General features: G+C 36.6%; 1 protein-coding gene across 1 annotated transcript in view; it reads right to left on the bottom strand.

The window, feature by feature from the left end:
* Nucleotides 1-16,132, bottom strand: part of LOC107670801 (serine/threonine-protein kinase 32C-like) — a 99,353-nt gene that overhangs the window by 29,614 nt on the left and 53,607 nt on the right. Inside the window, exon 3 of the mRNA XM_016463567.1 lies at nt 9,790-9,941. Coding sequence (XP_016319053.1) covers nt 9,790-9,941 — 152 coding nt within the window. The remainder of the gene's footprint in view (nt 1-9,789; nt 9,942-16,132) is intronic.

Below are 16,132 nucleotides of genomic sequence, written 5' to 3'. Positions count from 1 at the left end.
GTGTGTGTGTGTGTGTGTGTGTGTGTGTGTGAGTGTGTGTGTGTGTGTGTGTGTGTGTGTGTGAGTGTGTGTGTGTGTGTGTGTGTGTGTGTGTGTGAGCACTTCAGAGCTCATTTCCCGTCTGTAAGAGGCCGCAGGTCTGAGAGCCAGTCATCACCACATCTATTATAGATCTGGCCGCTCTCCATTCACTCTGACAAAGACAGCATCACACTCATATTAGAGATCACAGGGTCAGCGGAGAGACGAGGGACGTGTGAGGATGTCAGACTCGTGAAGTCTGAGAACCGCAGATCAGTCCGATTAAAGAGAGCGCTTCACATACAAATCATCTTTTATTCATCCTCACGTCAGTCGATACCCGTACGAGTGACTGAATTCTGGAAAAGAAGATATTTCGAAGAATGCTGGAAACAAAACTGGTATAAAAACCCCAGACATTTCTCAAAATATCTTCTTTTGTGTTGCTAAAGAAGGCAAGAGGGGAGTAAATGATGACAGAATGATAATTTTTGTGTGAATTAAGAAAAATATGTTTGTTTGTTTTTCCCAAAAACCTGCTGGAACACACACAAACACACAGACGAGTGAGTTTTTACACTGTAAGCAAAAAAATGCAAAACTGTGGAAAAACAGAGAAGGTACTGCAAATTTTCTGCCAGGATCTGTTCTTTACATTTACATTTACAAACATTTCCTTTAGCTTTCCTGAAACAAAACGCAATGCAATGCACACTTCAAAATATGGGTGAAACACCTGTGAAAAATCAAAAAACTCTGATTTTTGTTTTTAGCAATCAAATCAGTTTTGTGAACCACATGAGAACCAAAGTTTACAATAATATATTTTGGAATACATTACAATCTAAATGGTCAAACCCAGTGTGGCTTTTTTATCCCTCCCCCATCAATTAACTTCTTGAGAAGCCAAAAGCTGCATATTTGTAAGAAACAAATCCATCATTAAGACGTTTTTAACTAAAATACAAGTCCATAATCTATAATAACACTTCCTCCAGTGAAAAAGTGCATCTGCTGTTGTCTCTCACATCAAAATCCAGCCACATATTAGTTTAGAGCTGTTTTGATGAAGAAACAAACTCATCTACATCTGAGATGGCCTGAGGGTGAACACATTTTCAGTTTTGTCTCAACTGTTCCTTTAAGTTTTACACAGGGACAGGTGATAAAGCCTATACAGGACAATAGTTGAGAAGTGGGTTAAAACTGCAGCATGTTAGTACGAGAACAGGAGCCATTCTGAGCCAGACCTTTATTCGTTCTCACACCACAGCAGGAGCGCGAGGAGGAAGGTTAGCAGACTGGAAACAGTCCGAGAGGCTGAAATAATCAGGCCATGATGACAAATGAGACGAGGGATGCAGAGAGAAAGAGAGAGAGAGGAACACATGAAGAGGAAAACAGAGGGAGTACAACATTTCCTCAAAAAATTCGCAGTGTCCCAGATAGAACGGAGCGCTTGTCTGCGCTTCACGAGCGACTCGAGCGACACACACACTCACACTCACACACACACACACACACACACACACACTCGGTTCCTCAGAGTATTTCTCCTGAATGTCCCGCAGCCAACGCCTCTCCACTGGCCTTATTTCACAAGGTGCCTTCATAAGGAACGTCCTGAATGAACTTCACAAGTTTCATGAGCTGAGAAGTTGAGGAAAGTTCTATCACAGAGATGCTGGACGGGATCAAGTGTCTCCACGTGAAGAGATCAAGGAGAAAATAAGGAGTCGAACGTCTTTAGCAAAACCTGAGGAAAGGAAAGTCAAGGAAGGGATAATTCACCCAAAACTGCAACACAAAAGAAATATTTTGAAAAATGCCTTTGTCCACAGTGAAAGTCAATGGGGTCCAATGTTGCTTGGTTCCCAAAGTTCTTCAAAATATTTCCCACAGAAGAAAGATGAGAGTAGATCATGAGAGATTGATCATTTTGGGGTGAACCGTCAGCTCTCAGTTTTATTTTACTGCAGTTTCAACTTCATCTTAGATGTTTCCCTAATATAGATATTATATAAAGATGGATCAAATGCAGAAATAAGTTACTCATTAATTGCAGAAAAATTAATTTTCCAGCTGAAACCAACTGATCTAAACCATAGACACCCATGTACACATGAAGAGTTCATTTGAAAAAACAAGTAACTCATTTTTAACAATTTTAAAAAAATCATGTTTTTTCATTGTGCATTCCTATTAATCTCAATCAAACTGCAGTCGGGTTATTTTGATTAGGTTAAAAAATAACTAACAAATACAGCTAACTAACAGAATAAAACACAATAAAAACATCATAACATAATAAAAAACATGATTTTTGAAAATTAAAAAAAACGGAGTTATCTGTTTTTGCAAATAAACTCTTCACATATAAAAGGGGGCATGAACTGTCTTTATTTTTTATTTTGTACTGTTCTCTGAGCTCCACTTATAATGTTATCAAGCTTTTTACTTAAAAAACATCATAATTTAGAAGTAATAGGCTATTTTCTGTTGCACCTGTAGTTTGCACAGCATCGACTTCTAGTTTCAATCTTTTTGAAAATCCTGAGTCGAATTGTGCCTTGTTTGTAAACAAATCTGTGGTAAAATGAAGTGAACAAAAGGCCGAGTTCTTACTGACGCGGTCTGGATCTTCATTAAAAATAAAGTCCATTCACTCTTTCCTAACGTTGGGATCAGAAGGAAGGCACTCATTATTTATATTAGAATTTGTATTATTATTTTGATAAAAGTGATGTAGAATCGGTGGGCGGGGCTAAACAGAAAATTTGATTGTATCTACTGATTAGGAATTGATTGGATGTTTACATACCAGGATGGAGCCAGACTGAATGTGACTGCGAGTTTGCTAAAAATAGTTGGCTATTGGTTTTGCTATTGGCTATTGGTTAACATTATTCAATAGCCCACACTAAGTGATGCAGAAAGAGAAAGGAAAAAGATGAATAATAAGTTAATAAATGATTAAAGCTTATGAAAACACATGAAGAGTTCATTTGCAAAAACAGATAACTCTTAAACTGATAACCATTTTCAAAAATCATGTTTTTTTCATTGTGCATTCCAATTAATCTCAATCAAACTGCATTTGGGTTAAAAATAACTAAAAATACAGCTAACTAACACAATGAAAACATGATAACATAATAAAAAACATGATTTTTGAAAATTAAAAAAAAAAAAACGGAGTTATCTGTTTTTGCAAATAAACTCTTCACATATAAAAGGGGGCATGAACTGTCTTTATTTTTTATTTTGTACTGTTCTCTGAGCTCCACTTATAATGTTATCAAGCTTTTTACTTAAAAAACATCATAATTTAGAAGTAATAGGCTATTTTCTGTGCTGTTTTTGACCCCCTCATCAGAACGCTCTGTTTGAATAGGCGTGGAGGATTGTAAACGCCCACTGCTGTGATTGGCTAACAGTTGTGTATACATTCATTCCTCACAGATGCACGCTGCTGTGATTTAGGTTAAAAACGCATAAATAACTCAATGCATATCAAACGATCTGTCTAACAGACAAAGCAATAGTGAGCACATAATAAAAACAGTTATTCACACTTGTGTGTTGTGACATTACTGTCGGATCCAATATAGTTGCACAACATCGTCTTTTAATTTCAAACTTTCTGAAAATCCTGTGTCGAATTATGCCTTGTTTGTAAATGAATCCACGGTAAAATGAAGTGAACAAAGAACCAAGTTGTTACTGACGCGGTCTGGATCTTCATTAAAAATAAAGTCTGTAGGATCGGTGGGCGGGGCTAAACAGGCAGTGCTGTAGGATCGGTGGGCGGGGCTAAACAGGCAGTGCTGTAGGATCGGTGGGCGGGGCTAAACAGTCAGCAATGTAGAATCGGTGGGCGGGGCTAAACAGTCAGCGATGTAGAATCGGTGGGCGGGGCTAAACAGTCAGCGAAGTAAAATCGGTGGGCGGGGCTAAACAGGCAGTGCTGTAGGATCGGTGGGCGGGGCTAAACAGGCAGTGATGTTGAGGCATTCACTTTCTGACGCATCTTTTTCTGCGGAGGCGGTGCTTATCCACACTATTACATCATAGAGTAGAACATTCCACAAGTTGTCATTTTGGCAGACTGCCTTCAATATAAGCTGTTTTTAGACTAACAAGAGAGTTTTGAGTTCTGAAACTTACAGGATGTTTTTATAGGACAATTACCTTTTATATGTAAAAAAAAAAATCAAGGGAATTTTGTTTTCTCAGTTCTTGACCCCTTTAAAGTATTTTTGGTCTTCATAATGTCTAATGTGTATTTTATATATATATATATATTTTATTTTTAATCAATACCAAGAACCTTACTTTAATACTAGTTTTACATTTGATTTGTTATTGTTATATTGTACATTTATTTTTCTTTCTTTCATTATTTTAAATATAAAAATATACGTCAACTGAAATAAAATACAGAAAACAAACTTTATTGCAGCTAGTTGCCAACATTTCTCATTTTCATTTATCTTGATGTATTAAACTAAATGAAATAAAATAAATGAAAACTATTTTGACATATTTAAAAAAAGCTAATAAAAGTGACAAAAACAGCCAAATTAAAAAATATTAATAATTTAAAAAATAAACATTTTATTCAGAAATAAAATAAAATATGTAAAAAAAAAAACATACTCGTTTCATTTAGATGCCAACACAACATTTCTCATTTTTATGTACTAAAATAAATAAAACAGAAATAAAAATGTATAAAAAATACAGAGACATGTTTAAAGAAATAAATAGTGTTATATATTATATAAAATATAATAAAAGTGACAAACACAATTTAAAAAATTACTAAAATTTTAAGTAAAATTTAAATGAACACTGAAAATATAAAAATGATTAATAAAAAATATAATAGTATCTCAATGATACTAAAATAACTTATTAACTAACTAAAATAAATTATTCCAATAAATGTTTTAAAATGAAATTGAAATAAAGACAGCAGCTCAGACCATTTGAGGATTTGATATTGCGTCATAAGTGAGATCTGGTGTGTGATTCATCAGTCAGATGATTGTTTATGTGATGTTCGTTCACTCAGGTCTGACCTGATGGAGGTGTTCATTGTGTTTTACAGACGGTGTGTGTGTGTGTGTTTATGTGACGGAGCCGTTCTCCTGCTGCTTCATGACTCAGAGCGGGTGAATGGATACAGTAATTACGACTTTCTGCAGACGTGACATTCTAAAGGCTTAAAGAGACTCTGTGCTTCCTATGAGGAGGAGGAAGCCCTCTTTATTTCCCAGCCTACAGCACAAGCTCCTCTGACTTACAGAGACGCGGCTTTTCAAAGCTCAGTGTTTTCAGGAGAGACACATGAAAGCTGCTTCTGAGAGAAAAGAGAAAATCCTCTCTGCTTCAAAACAATCATTATATATACACTGTGTTGAGATGAAGTTGTCAATGTCAAACTGTCCTTCTCTACTTCACATACTTCAGTGTTCAATGGTCAGCTATCCTTGTGGGGACTCTCCATAGGCGTAATGGTTTTTCTACTGTACAGACCGTATATTCTATTGCCCTACACCAACCCTACCCCTCACAGGAAACTTTCTGCATTTTTAGATTTTCAAAAAACTTAATTTTGTATGATTTATAAGCTTTTGTACCCATGGGGACCACAATTTAGGTCCCCACCGTGACACGAGTCCCCATGAGTCTGTGTGTAGTCAGGTTTAAGTCCCCACCAGGATATATAAACCTGTACAAACGCACACACGCACACACACACATTCACACACTCACACACACACACAGTGATGTAGTCCTGATGCTGGGCACTTCCAGCAAGCTACAGCAAATCTAGTTTGTGCTTATAGAAGACACAACCAAATCCAATTCATTCTGATCTGAGCGCGTCTGTCAGAGAAACACTATTCAAATCACACCACAGACAGCAAACACTGCGAGCGTCCATCACAGAATGAATCACAGACGAGACTGTCCTCAAACAGGGAGGATGGAGGGAATCCGAGGGAATCCAGCAAACGTCTTGTGTTTTCTTGTGTTGTGAATCCAACGACTCTTCCGCTCTAGACACAACCAGACTAACATGACTGACAGACTCTCAGAAAAACCCGTATCTTTTTTTGCACTGTTTTAGATTAAGACCCTTATCTCAGGACACTAGGAGAAGTGTTCAGCACAGTCAGTGTTACATTTGCTCTTAAATATGTTGCTGCAAAGAGGAATAAGATTTCTTTGATCAACTTTATAGAGGGTGAAGCTAAGTTGGCAATATGATTAAAAAGAAAACAGACAATAAAAGGTGAATGTTCCGCGGATTCTGAACTAACATTAAAAGCCCTAATAACGGCAAGAATTAGTTTTCTTTTTATAGAATCACAAATAATTTACTGGCTTTTAATCAAATTTGGTTGATGAACAGTTGATGAAGAAAAACATTTAATTATTCTTTTGTAAAGTTTTTTGTTTTTGAGGCTTGTTTTTGTTTGTTGTTTTGGAGAATGTGTGAATGTAGTTACATTTAAAAAAAAAATAGAATTGCAATTAATACAGTGTAAAAAATTAAAAAATTCTCAGTCTCTCTATCTGTCTCTCCGTCTCTATCCCTCTCTTATGAAAGACTGTTTCCAACACTAAATAGAAAAAAAAGGTAATTTACTTTTTTTTATCACACACTACTGTTTTTATGGCGATTTTGAGTTTACATCTAGCAGTTCTGACTTTTTTTCTCAGAATTGCACGATGTAAACTCATTATTGCATGTCAGAACTGCAGGCTGGATAGACTTTCTTCTCAGAATTGCAAGTTTCTATCATGCAATTCTGAGAAAAAAAAGTCAGAATTGCATGATAAAAAGTCCAAATTTCATTTTTATTCAGTGCTGGAGAAGAGCTTCCATGCTCTCGGGTTGGCAGTGATCAGGAACGAAAAGCAGGCAGATGCTTTGATTTTTGATTCTCTCTCTGATGAAGTTTATTTCTCCACACGGTGTGGTTTCTGTCAGGTGCACAGCTGTGGATCCAGACAGGTGGATGCGGCTCTGATGCTTCCACCCATATGGGCCACTTGAGCACTAAACGACAGGTATTATTTATAAACCACGAGACGCTGTGTGCATATGCTCTCCTGATGAAGCGCCTCCATCATGAGCGGAGAGAAAGAGAGCCATTGTTTAACAGATAGACACTGGAAGAGAGCGTGGGAGAGAGAGCGAGACGCATTGTTCATTCTCTGCATTTTTCGTTCTGTACAGCTTTGGCTTTTGAAGACGGCTGATCAGGAGCAATTCAGAGTGGTTTTTCTCTTCCAGGTTCAATTATCTACAGAAAAGTAAAGCATTCTGATGCTCAGATGCAGCGGACGCTCACAGACACGAGCTGAAATCATCATTACAGAATGACTTTCTACTGAATTTACATTCATGCATTTGGCAGATGCTTTTATCCAAAGCCACTTACAGTACATTGCATTCAAGGTTTAGACTTTATCACTTCATGCATTCCCTGGGAATCGAATCTGTGACCTTTGCATTGCATAAAAAAATTCTATGCATTTAAATTACACAGTTAATAAATAAATAAATGCATTTATTTATTAAACAACATGTTAGACAAAAAGTAATTTGAAACAACCCGTTTAATTAATTAATCATCTTGCTTTTGGGGTTTTAAGACAAGTTATAAGAAGTTATTTGTGACGATTTTTAAGTACAGGTGCATCTCAATAAATTAGAATGTCATGCACACTTTTTCCTTCCACTCAACTTTCTGTTAACATGCTTGGATACAGCACTCTGTGAACAGCCAGCTTCTTTGGCAATGAATGTTTGTGGCTTACCCTCCTTGTGAAGGGTGTCAATGATTGTCTTCTGGACAACTGTCAGATCAGCAGTCTTCCCCATGATTGTGTAGCCTAGTGAACCAAACTGAGAGACCATTTTGAAGGCTCAGGAAACCTTTGCAGGTGTTTTGAGTTGATTAGCTGATTGGCATGTCACCATATTCTAATTTGTTGAGATAGTGAATTGGTGGGTTTTTGTTAAATGTGAGCCAAAATCATCAGAATTAAAAGAACCAAAGACTTAAACTACTTCAGTCTGTGTGCATTGAATTTATTTAATACACAAGTTTCACAATTTGAGTTGAATTACTGAAATAAATTAACTTCTCCACGACATTCTAATTTATTGAGATGCACCTGTACATTCTTTTCAAGAACTCAGATTCTTACGTTTAATCTTAGGAGAAAAGAAGAGAAAATTCTTAAGAAGAATTTGTTAAATAAAAAGTTAAAACAATTTTTTTTTATCCATTTAGATGAACATAAACTGATAAACTTAATGTGATGCATATTTGTCAGTCATACACAAAGAGTCATGTCATAGTTTATTATCAACTACTTGCATCTATTACATTTTATTTAAATAATCATTTTCAAAATGCATTTATTCAAATTACTTAGAATCAGCATAAATCTGTTCATTGTGAAAACAATTACATTTATTCAGTTAAAAAGTATGAAGATGGTTAAAACATGACAACTGTGGAACAAGCAATATTCAATATTTAAAGCACATGAGACTGAAACAAATTGGATTTACTGATGATAAATATATAAACCTGGTTATCGTGCATTTAAAACGCATTCAGTTTATTAGTACTATTACATAAAAACCTGACCGGTTTCATTTATGCATGACTGACAAATACAAATCACGTTTAGTTTATTAGTTTGTTTATGTTAAAACTGTGTAATCCAAATAGATGGACATTTTATATGCAATTCATATACAGACCGTTTGGCTGGAAATGGAGGTGACTGAGACGAGAGATGAAGTTTAATCGATAAAAAGGAAGAAGAAGATGATGATGATAAACTTGTCTATTACTCATGACTCAAATATGAGTTCCTGTGACGTCAGACAATCAGATATGTGCGATTACTGGAATGATCTCGTTTCAGGTCGAGCTGCCACATTAAACAGATTAAGAGAGTTTAACAGTGTTTACAGGCGTCATGTTGTGCATTTTTCATTCAGTTTTTTCCCCTGAGGCCACTAATGCAAAAAAGAGCAGATGTCAGTTCACCGGTGTTTCTCAGTAATTGCATCTATCCTACTCAAAGCAATAGTTCACCACTAAATGAAAATGTGCAATGTAGCATTGCAACGGATGCTCTGCAGTGAATGGGTGCCGTCAGAATGAGAGTCCAAACAGCTGATAAAAACATCACAATAATCCACAAGTAATCCACAGCACTCCAGTCCATCAGTTAACATCTGGAGAAGACAAAAGCTGAAACAAATCCAGCATTAAGACATTTTTAACTCAAATACGAGTCCATAATCCATAATAACGCTTCCTCCAGTGAAAAAGTGTTCTGGTCTGAATCAGGAGAGAAATCTGCACAGATCAAGCAGCGTTTAAACAGCTCTAAACAGTCTAAGACTTTAAAGCTTTTGTCTTCTCTAGATGTTAACTGGTGGACTGGAGTGCTGTGGATTACTTGTGGATTATTGTGATGTTTTTATCAGCTGTTTGGACTCTCATTCTGACGGCACCCATTCACTGCAGAGCATCCATTGCTGAGACACTGATGCAATGCTACATTTCTCCAAATCCCATCTACATCTTGGACTTTTCCAGCATTTTTGGGTGAACTATTCCTTGGAGTTGCATGTATGTAAAAATTAAGAAGAAAAAAAATGATGGAAAAACCCATCATCATGCACATGCAGAAGACAAGAGAGAAGCACAGGATAGTCACCAGAGGTTTACTAAAAACACATGTTCGATCTCCTGAAGGATCTCAAGCTCTCTAAAGACGTTCCGGACCTCGTCCCGCTCGATGCACTGCTGCTTGTTCATGTACTTCATGGCGTACATCTTCTCCGTGTCCCGCTTCTGCACGATGCACACCTGAAACACACACAGATGAACATGCAATGAGAAAGACGGCACAGGCCACGCTAACGAGAATATATGCATCATCTCAGACCCACGTCCTATTAATAACACGCTCGCTTCGACCGGCACAAAATGTCACGGGTCAGAGGCGCTTCACGTGTACAGAATCTGCATTAAAAGCTCATTAAATGATAATCAAGAGTGTGTGTGATGTGAGACAGAGATAAAGGTCAAAACACAGTCAGGACTCAGGCAGCAGACGGGTCACATGGACTCGCTAATATCTTTCATCACTGCAAATGCATATGTCACTATTTAGTTTCTTCTACAAATTCACAGACATTAATAATAAAAACATTATAATATATAATAGTTTTAGTATATAATATTAAATAAATAATACATAATAAATAGCAATAATGTTTTTATTTTTCTCTAATTATTATGAGCTTGCATGAGCAGATATCCAATGAATGAATCAGTGTAAAAACAGATTCACAATATGAAATACTTCAAAACTCAGTTTAAAAGTTTAGAGACAGTTTAGAATCTAGATTCGGATTTGACAAAATTACAGACAACACCCATAATGCCAGACAAAATTACATAATAAAAGCCCCTCAAAAACATGTCAAAACACTGACTGAGACGTCACAGTAACTACAGGACATTTTTACTAGATTCTACAGTGATTCTCCATGACGGTTACATAGTTACACCGGTAGGTGGCGCCAAGTGACCGTCTTTTGAATAATTCATTCAGGCGATTCCTACTAAAGAGCGGATTCATTCAGGAACAAAACCAGTGAGTCATTGAATCTTTCATGCAACCGACTCGTTCCAAAAAAAGGATTTGCTCAGGAACACAACAAGCAAGTCATCAAATCTTTCATTCAAATAATTCGTTCAAAAGTACGCATTACATTGAAGCCTTAAAATATCTAAGAAATAAAAAAGCAAAAAGGATGTATGTATAGAATTTTTGAATCCTTTTCTTATGGAAATTTCTTCTGAGTTATTCCCTGTAGTTTTTGTTCTTTCCCTTCTTTCTTTTTTTGTTGTTGTTTGTTCCTTTGATGCTATTATTAATGTAATTGATAATAATTGAAAGGCGATGTAGGCGATGTTTCTACAAAAAACTCATCAAAAAACAACGTGCATCGGGTCTGTTTTTGCTTTTTTATGCTTTTATCCAACTTATGAAGGTGCTGTAAATTGAATCGTTATATAGTAATTGTACAATACTATCATATTTTGTACATGCAGCTAGTTTTATTGCAAATTTAAATGCAAATTCTCTCTGACACACACCCCAACTTGGAAACTCTGGGAGTAAAGAAGCTACCAGCTTTCCATCCGAACATGACTTGAGTGCACCATCTCAGAACGTTCTCCTAACAATCCCATATGGTTCCCATTTTGTCATTTTTTGGGGGAATCAATTACAAATATTCTGGAAACATTAGGGGAACGTTCTATTTAGGTAAATAAAACTTTCCAAAAGAGAATGTTAGCATGTCTGTCCTTGGAACGTTCTGAGAACCAGAAACTAACCAAAAAAATGTTAGTTGGATAAAACCAATGAAAGACAAACTGTCTAATAATCAGTTGCCACGCATGTTTTATCATTAATTGGAGTAACTCTTATTTTACTGAGTTTTAAAATGCCTGTTCTTCTAAAACATACTCCAGATGTCTCATTCAGGTGAAATGAAACAAGTACCCTCTGATTCTGTCAGACGGCTGCTGTGGGAGTCCAGAGGCAACAATCAAGTCATCTAGCCGTCCAAATGAAACAAGCAAACAAACTAATCCAGTTGAAATGGCCTCCGAAGCATCCAGTATAAACGTTGTTTTCCTGAACTTTAGAAAAGCCTTGGAGCTCATAAGAGAACAGCAGCGTTTCACCCCACACATCCAGACGGAAAACACTCTAAAACACTCCCTAATTGCATCCGCTTTGATCCAGCAGTGACTCGATCGGCGGTTCACAGCAGACAGCTCCAATACAAACCTGCCCGCCGGCACCGATAACTCAGACAAACAGCCCAAATATAACCCTCCCAGATCTGATCATTCAACAACAACAGAAGCACATTAACCAGCAGAAACCTGAAAACAAGACCTTATTCTGCTTTGACAACAAATCCGTTTTCTTGCTGCTAGAGCATCATTCTGCAGGGAAAAGGAAAGGAAGCAGCACATAATGCATCACATCACTAAAGGAAGAGTACATGCACGAATGAAAATGTGCTCACTCTCAGTCCATCCGAGATCAGGATGAGTTTGTTTCTTCATCAGGTTTGGAGAAATGTAGCACTGCATCAGTGTCTCAGCAATGGATGCTCTGCAGTGAATGGGTGCCATCAGAATGAGAGTCCAAACAGCTGATAAAAACATCACAATAATCCACAAAAGCTAACAGGGAACATTCTCAGGATTTCTGGCATCCTGACAAGGTTCTCTCAAACGTTAGTCCAGTAACGTTAATAGAGCATTTGTTCAAAGCTATATGGTCTTTAAAAATGTTCTTACAAGCTTAGCACAAAAACATTATTTATACCTCAACCATGGATTTTTTTCCTGAATCATTTAGTTGGACTGACATTTTATCTACTTGTTTCAAAAGAACATTCAAAGGTAACCATCCTATTACGTTTAGAAAATGGAATGTTACCTTAATATTTATATAACCAAGAAAAAAACAAAATAAAAACATTTAAAAACGAAACGTTTTGAATGTTCAGGGAACATTCAGAAATAATTTTTCATAACTTAAAGGTAGAACGTATCATCTCTGTGTAAACAGGGTGTGCAGAGGTATGCAAATACATATTTTGACAGGCAGCCTATCATAATGTTCGGACCGAACATTTTGATTGGATGAACATTTTATGGTCCTATGCCTTCCACAGACGATATAAATACATATAAATAAATTTGACCAAATCACCTACCCTGCAAGATAAGAAACATTCTTATCTTCCATGTTTTTTTCCCAATAAAAATGTTTTTAAAAAAATCTTAAAAATGCTAAACTTATCTTAAATTAATTTCAGCTAGTTGCCAAGGCAACATTTCTCATTTTTATATAAGCTGAAGTACTAAAATAACTAAAAGTAAATAAGCTAAAATTAAAACTATAAAAACATTTTTATTATTTGAAATAAACTTTAACTAAAATAAAATGTAATAAATTAACAAATTAAAACTTTTTTAATTTCAGCTAGCTGCCAATGCAACATTTCTCATTTTCTTTTAGGGTAACTTTAAACTAAAATTGAAACCATAAAACATTTTAATTACTTGAAATAAAGATTAAAAGTTGCCAAGGTGACATTTCTCATTTTCATTTAGTTTAAGCGCTAAAATAAGTAGTTTTAGAAAACTATGTAGATGTATTAAAAAAAAACTAATAATGACATAAAAACACACACCCACACACACAAAACTAAAACTTTAACTTAAATAAAATTAACAATTAAAAATATTGACAAAAACTATAATAGTATAATAGAAAAACATTAACATAATTTGGAATTATTCTAAATAATATTAGGTATTTCACTGTTTTAGCTTTTGAGAGAAATTTCTTAAGGTTTTACCAGATTTCATATTGAGATGGGGTCAAATAAATCTTACGCGCGAGTTGACGTTGTCTTATTTTTGAACGTTTTGAACATTCAGGGAACATTCAGAAACGTCTGGAGAAGACAAAAGCTGAAACACATCCAGCATTAAGACATTTTTAAGTCCATAATCCATAATAACGCTTCCTCCAGTGAAAAAGTGCATCTCCTGTCATCTCTTATGGAAGCGTTATTATGGATTATGGACTTAAAAACGTGTTAATGCTGGATTTGTTTCAGCTTTTGTCTTCTCCAGATGTTAACTGATGGACTGGAGTGCTGTGGATTACTTGTGGATTATTGTGATGTTTTTATCAGCTGTTTGGACTCTCATTCTGACGGCACCCATTCACTGCAGAGCATCCATTGCTGAGACACTGATGCAATGCTACATTTCTACAAACCTGATGAAGAAACAAACTCATCCTGATCTCGAATAGCCTTATGCTGAGCACATTTACATTTTTGGCTGAACTGTTCCTTTAACTCTCATTGTAAATATATGAGGCACAACACAGAACGACCCTGTTCTTTAACATACACTAACAACAATCTAATTACCTTCACATTTATCTCCTCCAAATGAGAGCATTAAGCTCCTGCTGGCTGTTTTCGTGGTTAAATATTCATAATGAACACCTGTGATTGTGCTTGAACACACATTAGACGGTGTGCTAAAGGTCAGCTGTCGGCTGCTGAAAGACCGCTTCCAGCTGAATGTGCTTCATGCTGTTCTGAGCTGATATTTCCGTCACTGCTCTGGGAAACATCATAACAATGCTGGCTGTCGTTCCACCTGCTCGCTTCGGTCAAAGGCTGTCGAGTGAGCGGATCGAGGCCTAACCGAGCTCTGACTGAGTCACGCTGAAGCTGTGAGATAAAGCGGCACGCCAGGGAAAGAGCCGTATAAACCCGGCCCACCGGAGAACATTTCCACTCCACAGATCATTTCACGCTTATCAACATCTGTTTGCATGTTTAGAGAATCCCTGAGCAGATTCTTATGAGACTCTGTTGAATCAGCGACCAGCGTCGTGATGAGAAACAGCTTGTGAAACCCTGCAGACGCTGACCAGAGGATCTCAGAGGAGCGTTATTATCATTAACGGAAAGTAAAACCACACAAAAACATGAAAAACTGAAATAAAATATATCTCTCACACACACTCACTCACTCACTCACTCACACACGCACGCACGCACGCACGCACTCACACACACACACACACAGACACACACACAGTCACTCATTCACACACACACACTCACTCTCTCTCACACACACACACACACACACACACACACTCACTCACTCACACACACACACACACACACACTCACTCACTCATTCACTCTCTCACACACACGCATGCACTGTTGAGAAGCTTTATCATTTATCACTCTCTCGGTGGCTTCTAAAGTTTGAAATGGGAACCTATTTGAAGTATTTGAACCTCATACGCAAGTCCAGAGATGGAGCGCTTAAAGAGATCACGACATGGATTTATTATTATTTCAATTTGTTCCTTGAGGTTCACTTATAATTTTTGGCACGAATACATTAGCAAAAAATATTAGTTTCAACCCTCACTCTGGCTTTCTATCAGTAAATGTTCACAATTTCATTAAATAAATGCAAAATAACAGCATTTAATAAATGTGAAATAAATGCACTGAGGAGGACGTTTTAAGATTTGAAACCTGAAGGATGTTTATATGCCAAAAAATCAAGGCAAATTTAACAACTTTCAATGAGATTTCATGTGAAACTTCAACATTTTAGTCATTATGTTGTTCATAAATTCACTTCCCTTCAGTGAAATACTGAACTCCCTTCATTAAATACTGTATTTGAAGACTTTATGACATAAATAAGGCTAAATGTGATGCCTACAAATGCAAGAAGCTACTCTTCAGAGAAGAGTTTTGATGAAAAGCTCCATCAGCTCCTTCAGTCAGAAACAGAGAGAAAGAGAGAAAAGACAAGGACAGAAGCATCGTTTCCCTCTCTCTCTCAGTGAAGGATGTAAAGACACTTCAAACCAGCGTTTATGGATTGAAAAGCTACATTTCATGAGACAAGATGATATTCAGTCGGCACAAATGTTGAGCTGAAATGACACCTTATTAAACAAATCACCGCAGCCTTGGCCAAAATCATCAAATTAAATGTGATCTGCTCCCTTTGGTTTCGGATGACAGCAGTAAGTGCAGTTACTATGGTATTTTGGTGGAGACTATGGTTACCATGGTTACCGTTTCTAGTAAGAATCCTAATGAGGAAAAATGACTCCTCTTTCTCAGACGCCGGTGTCAGTCCTCATCAAGCAGCATTTAATTAGCAGCAGCTCCTCAGCACTGTTACTAGAACTGAATCTGCAATACAGGATATATAAACATGTGCATGATGACTGTGATTCCATCCAGAACGCATTCAGGTACGATTTGAACCTGGAAAAGATACAGAAAAACGTCTAAAAAATGCATCGTTTCTAGTAAGGGAACTAAACTTTGCAGATGTTTTAAGACCTTCAGAAAATACACATCCAATCCCCCCCCCCCCCCACGATTTTG

The sequence above is a fragment of the Sinocyclocheilus anshuiensis genome, unplaced genomic scaffold (assembly GCF_001515605.1).
Source record: "Sinocyclocheilus anshuiensis isolate Anshui unplaced genomic scaffold, SAMN03320099.WGS_v1.1 scaffold1326, whole genome shotgun sequence".
Classification (NCBI taxonomy): Eukaryota; Metazoa; Chordata; class Actinopteri; order Cypriniformes; family Cyprinidae; genus Sinocyclocheilus; species Sinocyclocheilus anshuiensis.
Note: the sequence above shows the minus strand (reverse complement) of the source record. Positions and strands in the feature narration are given on the sequence as shown.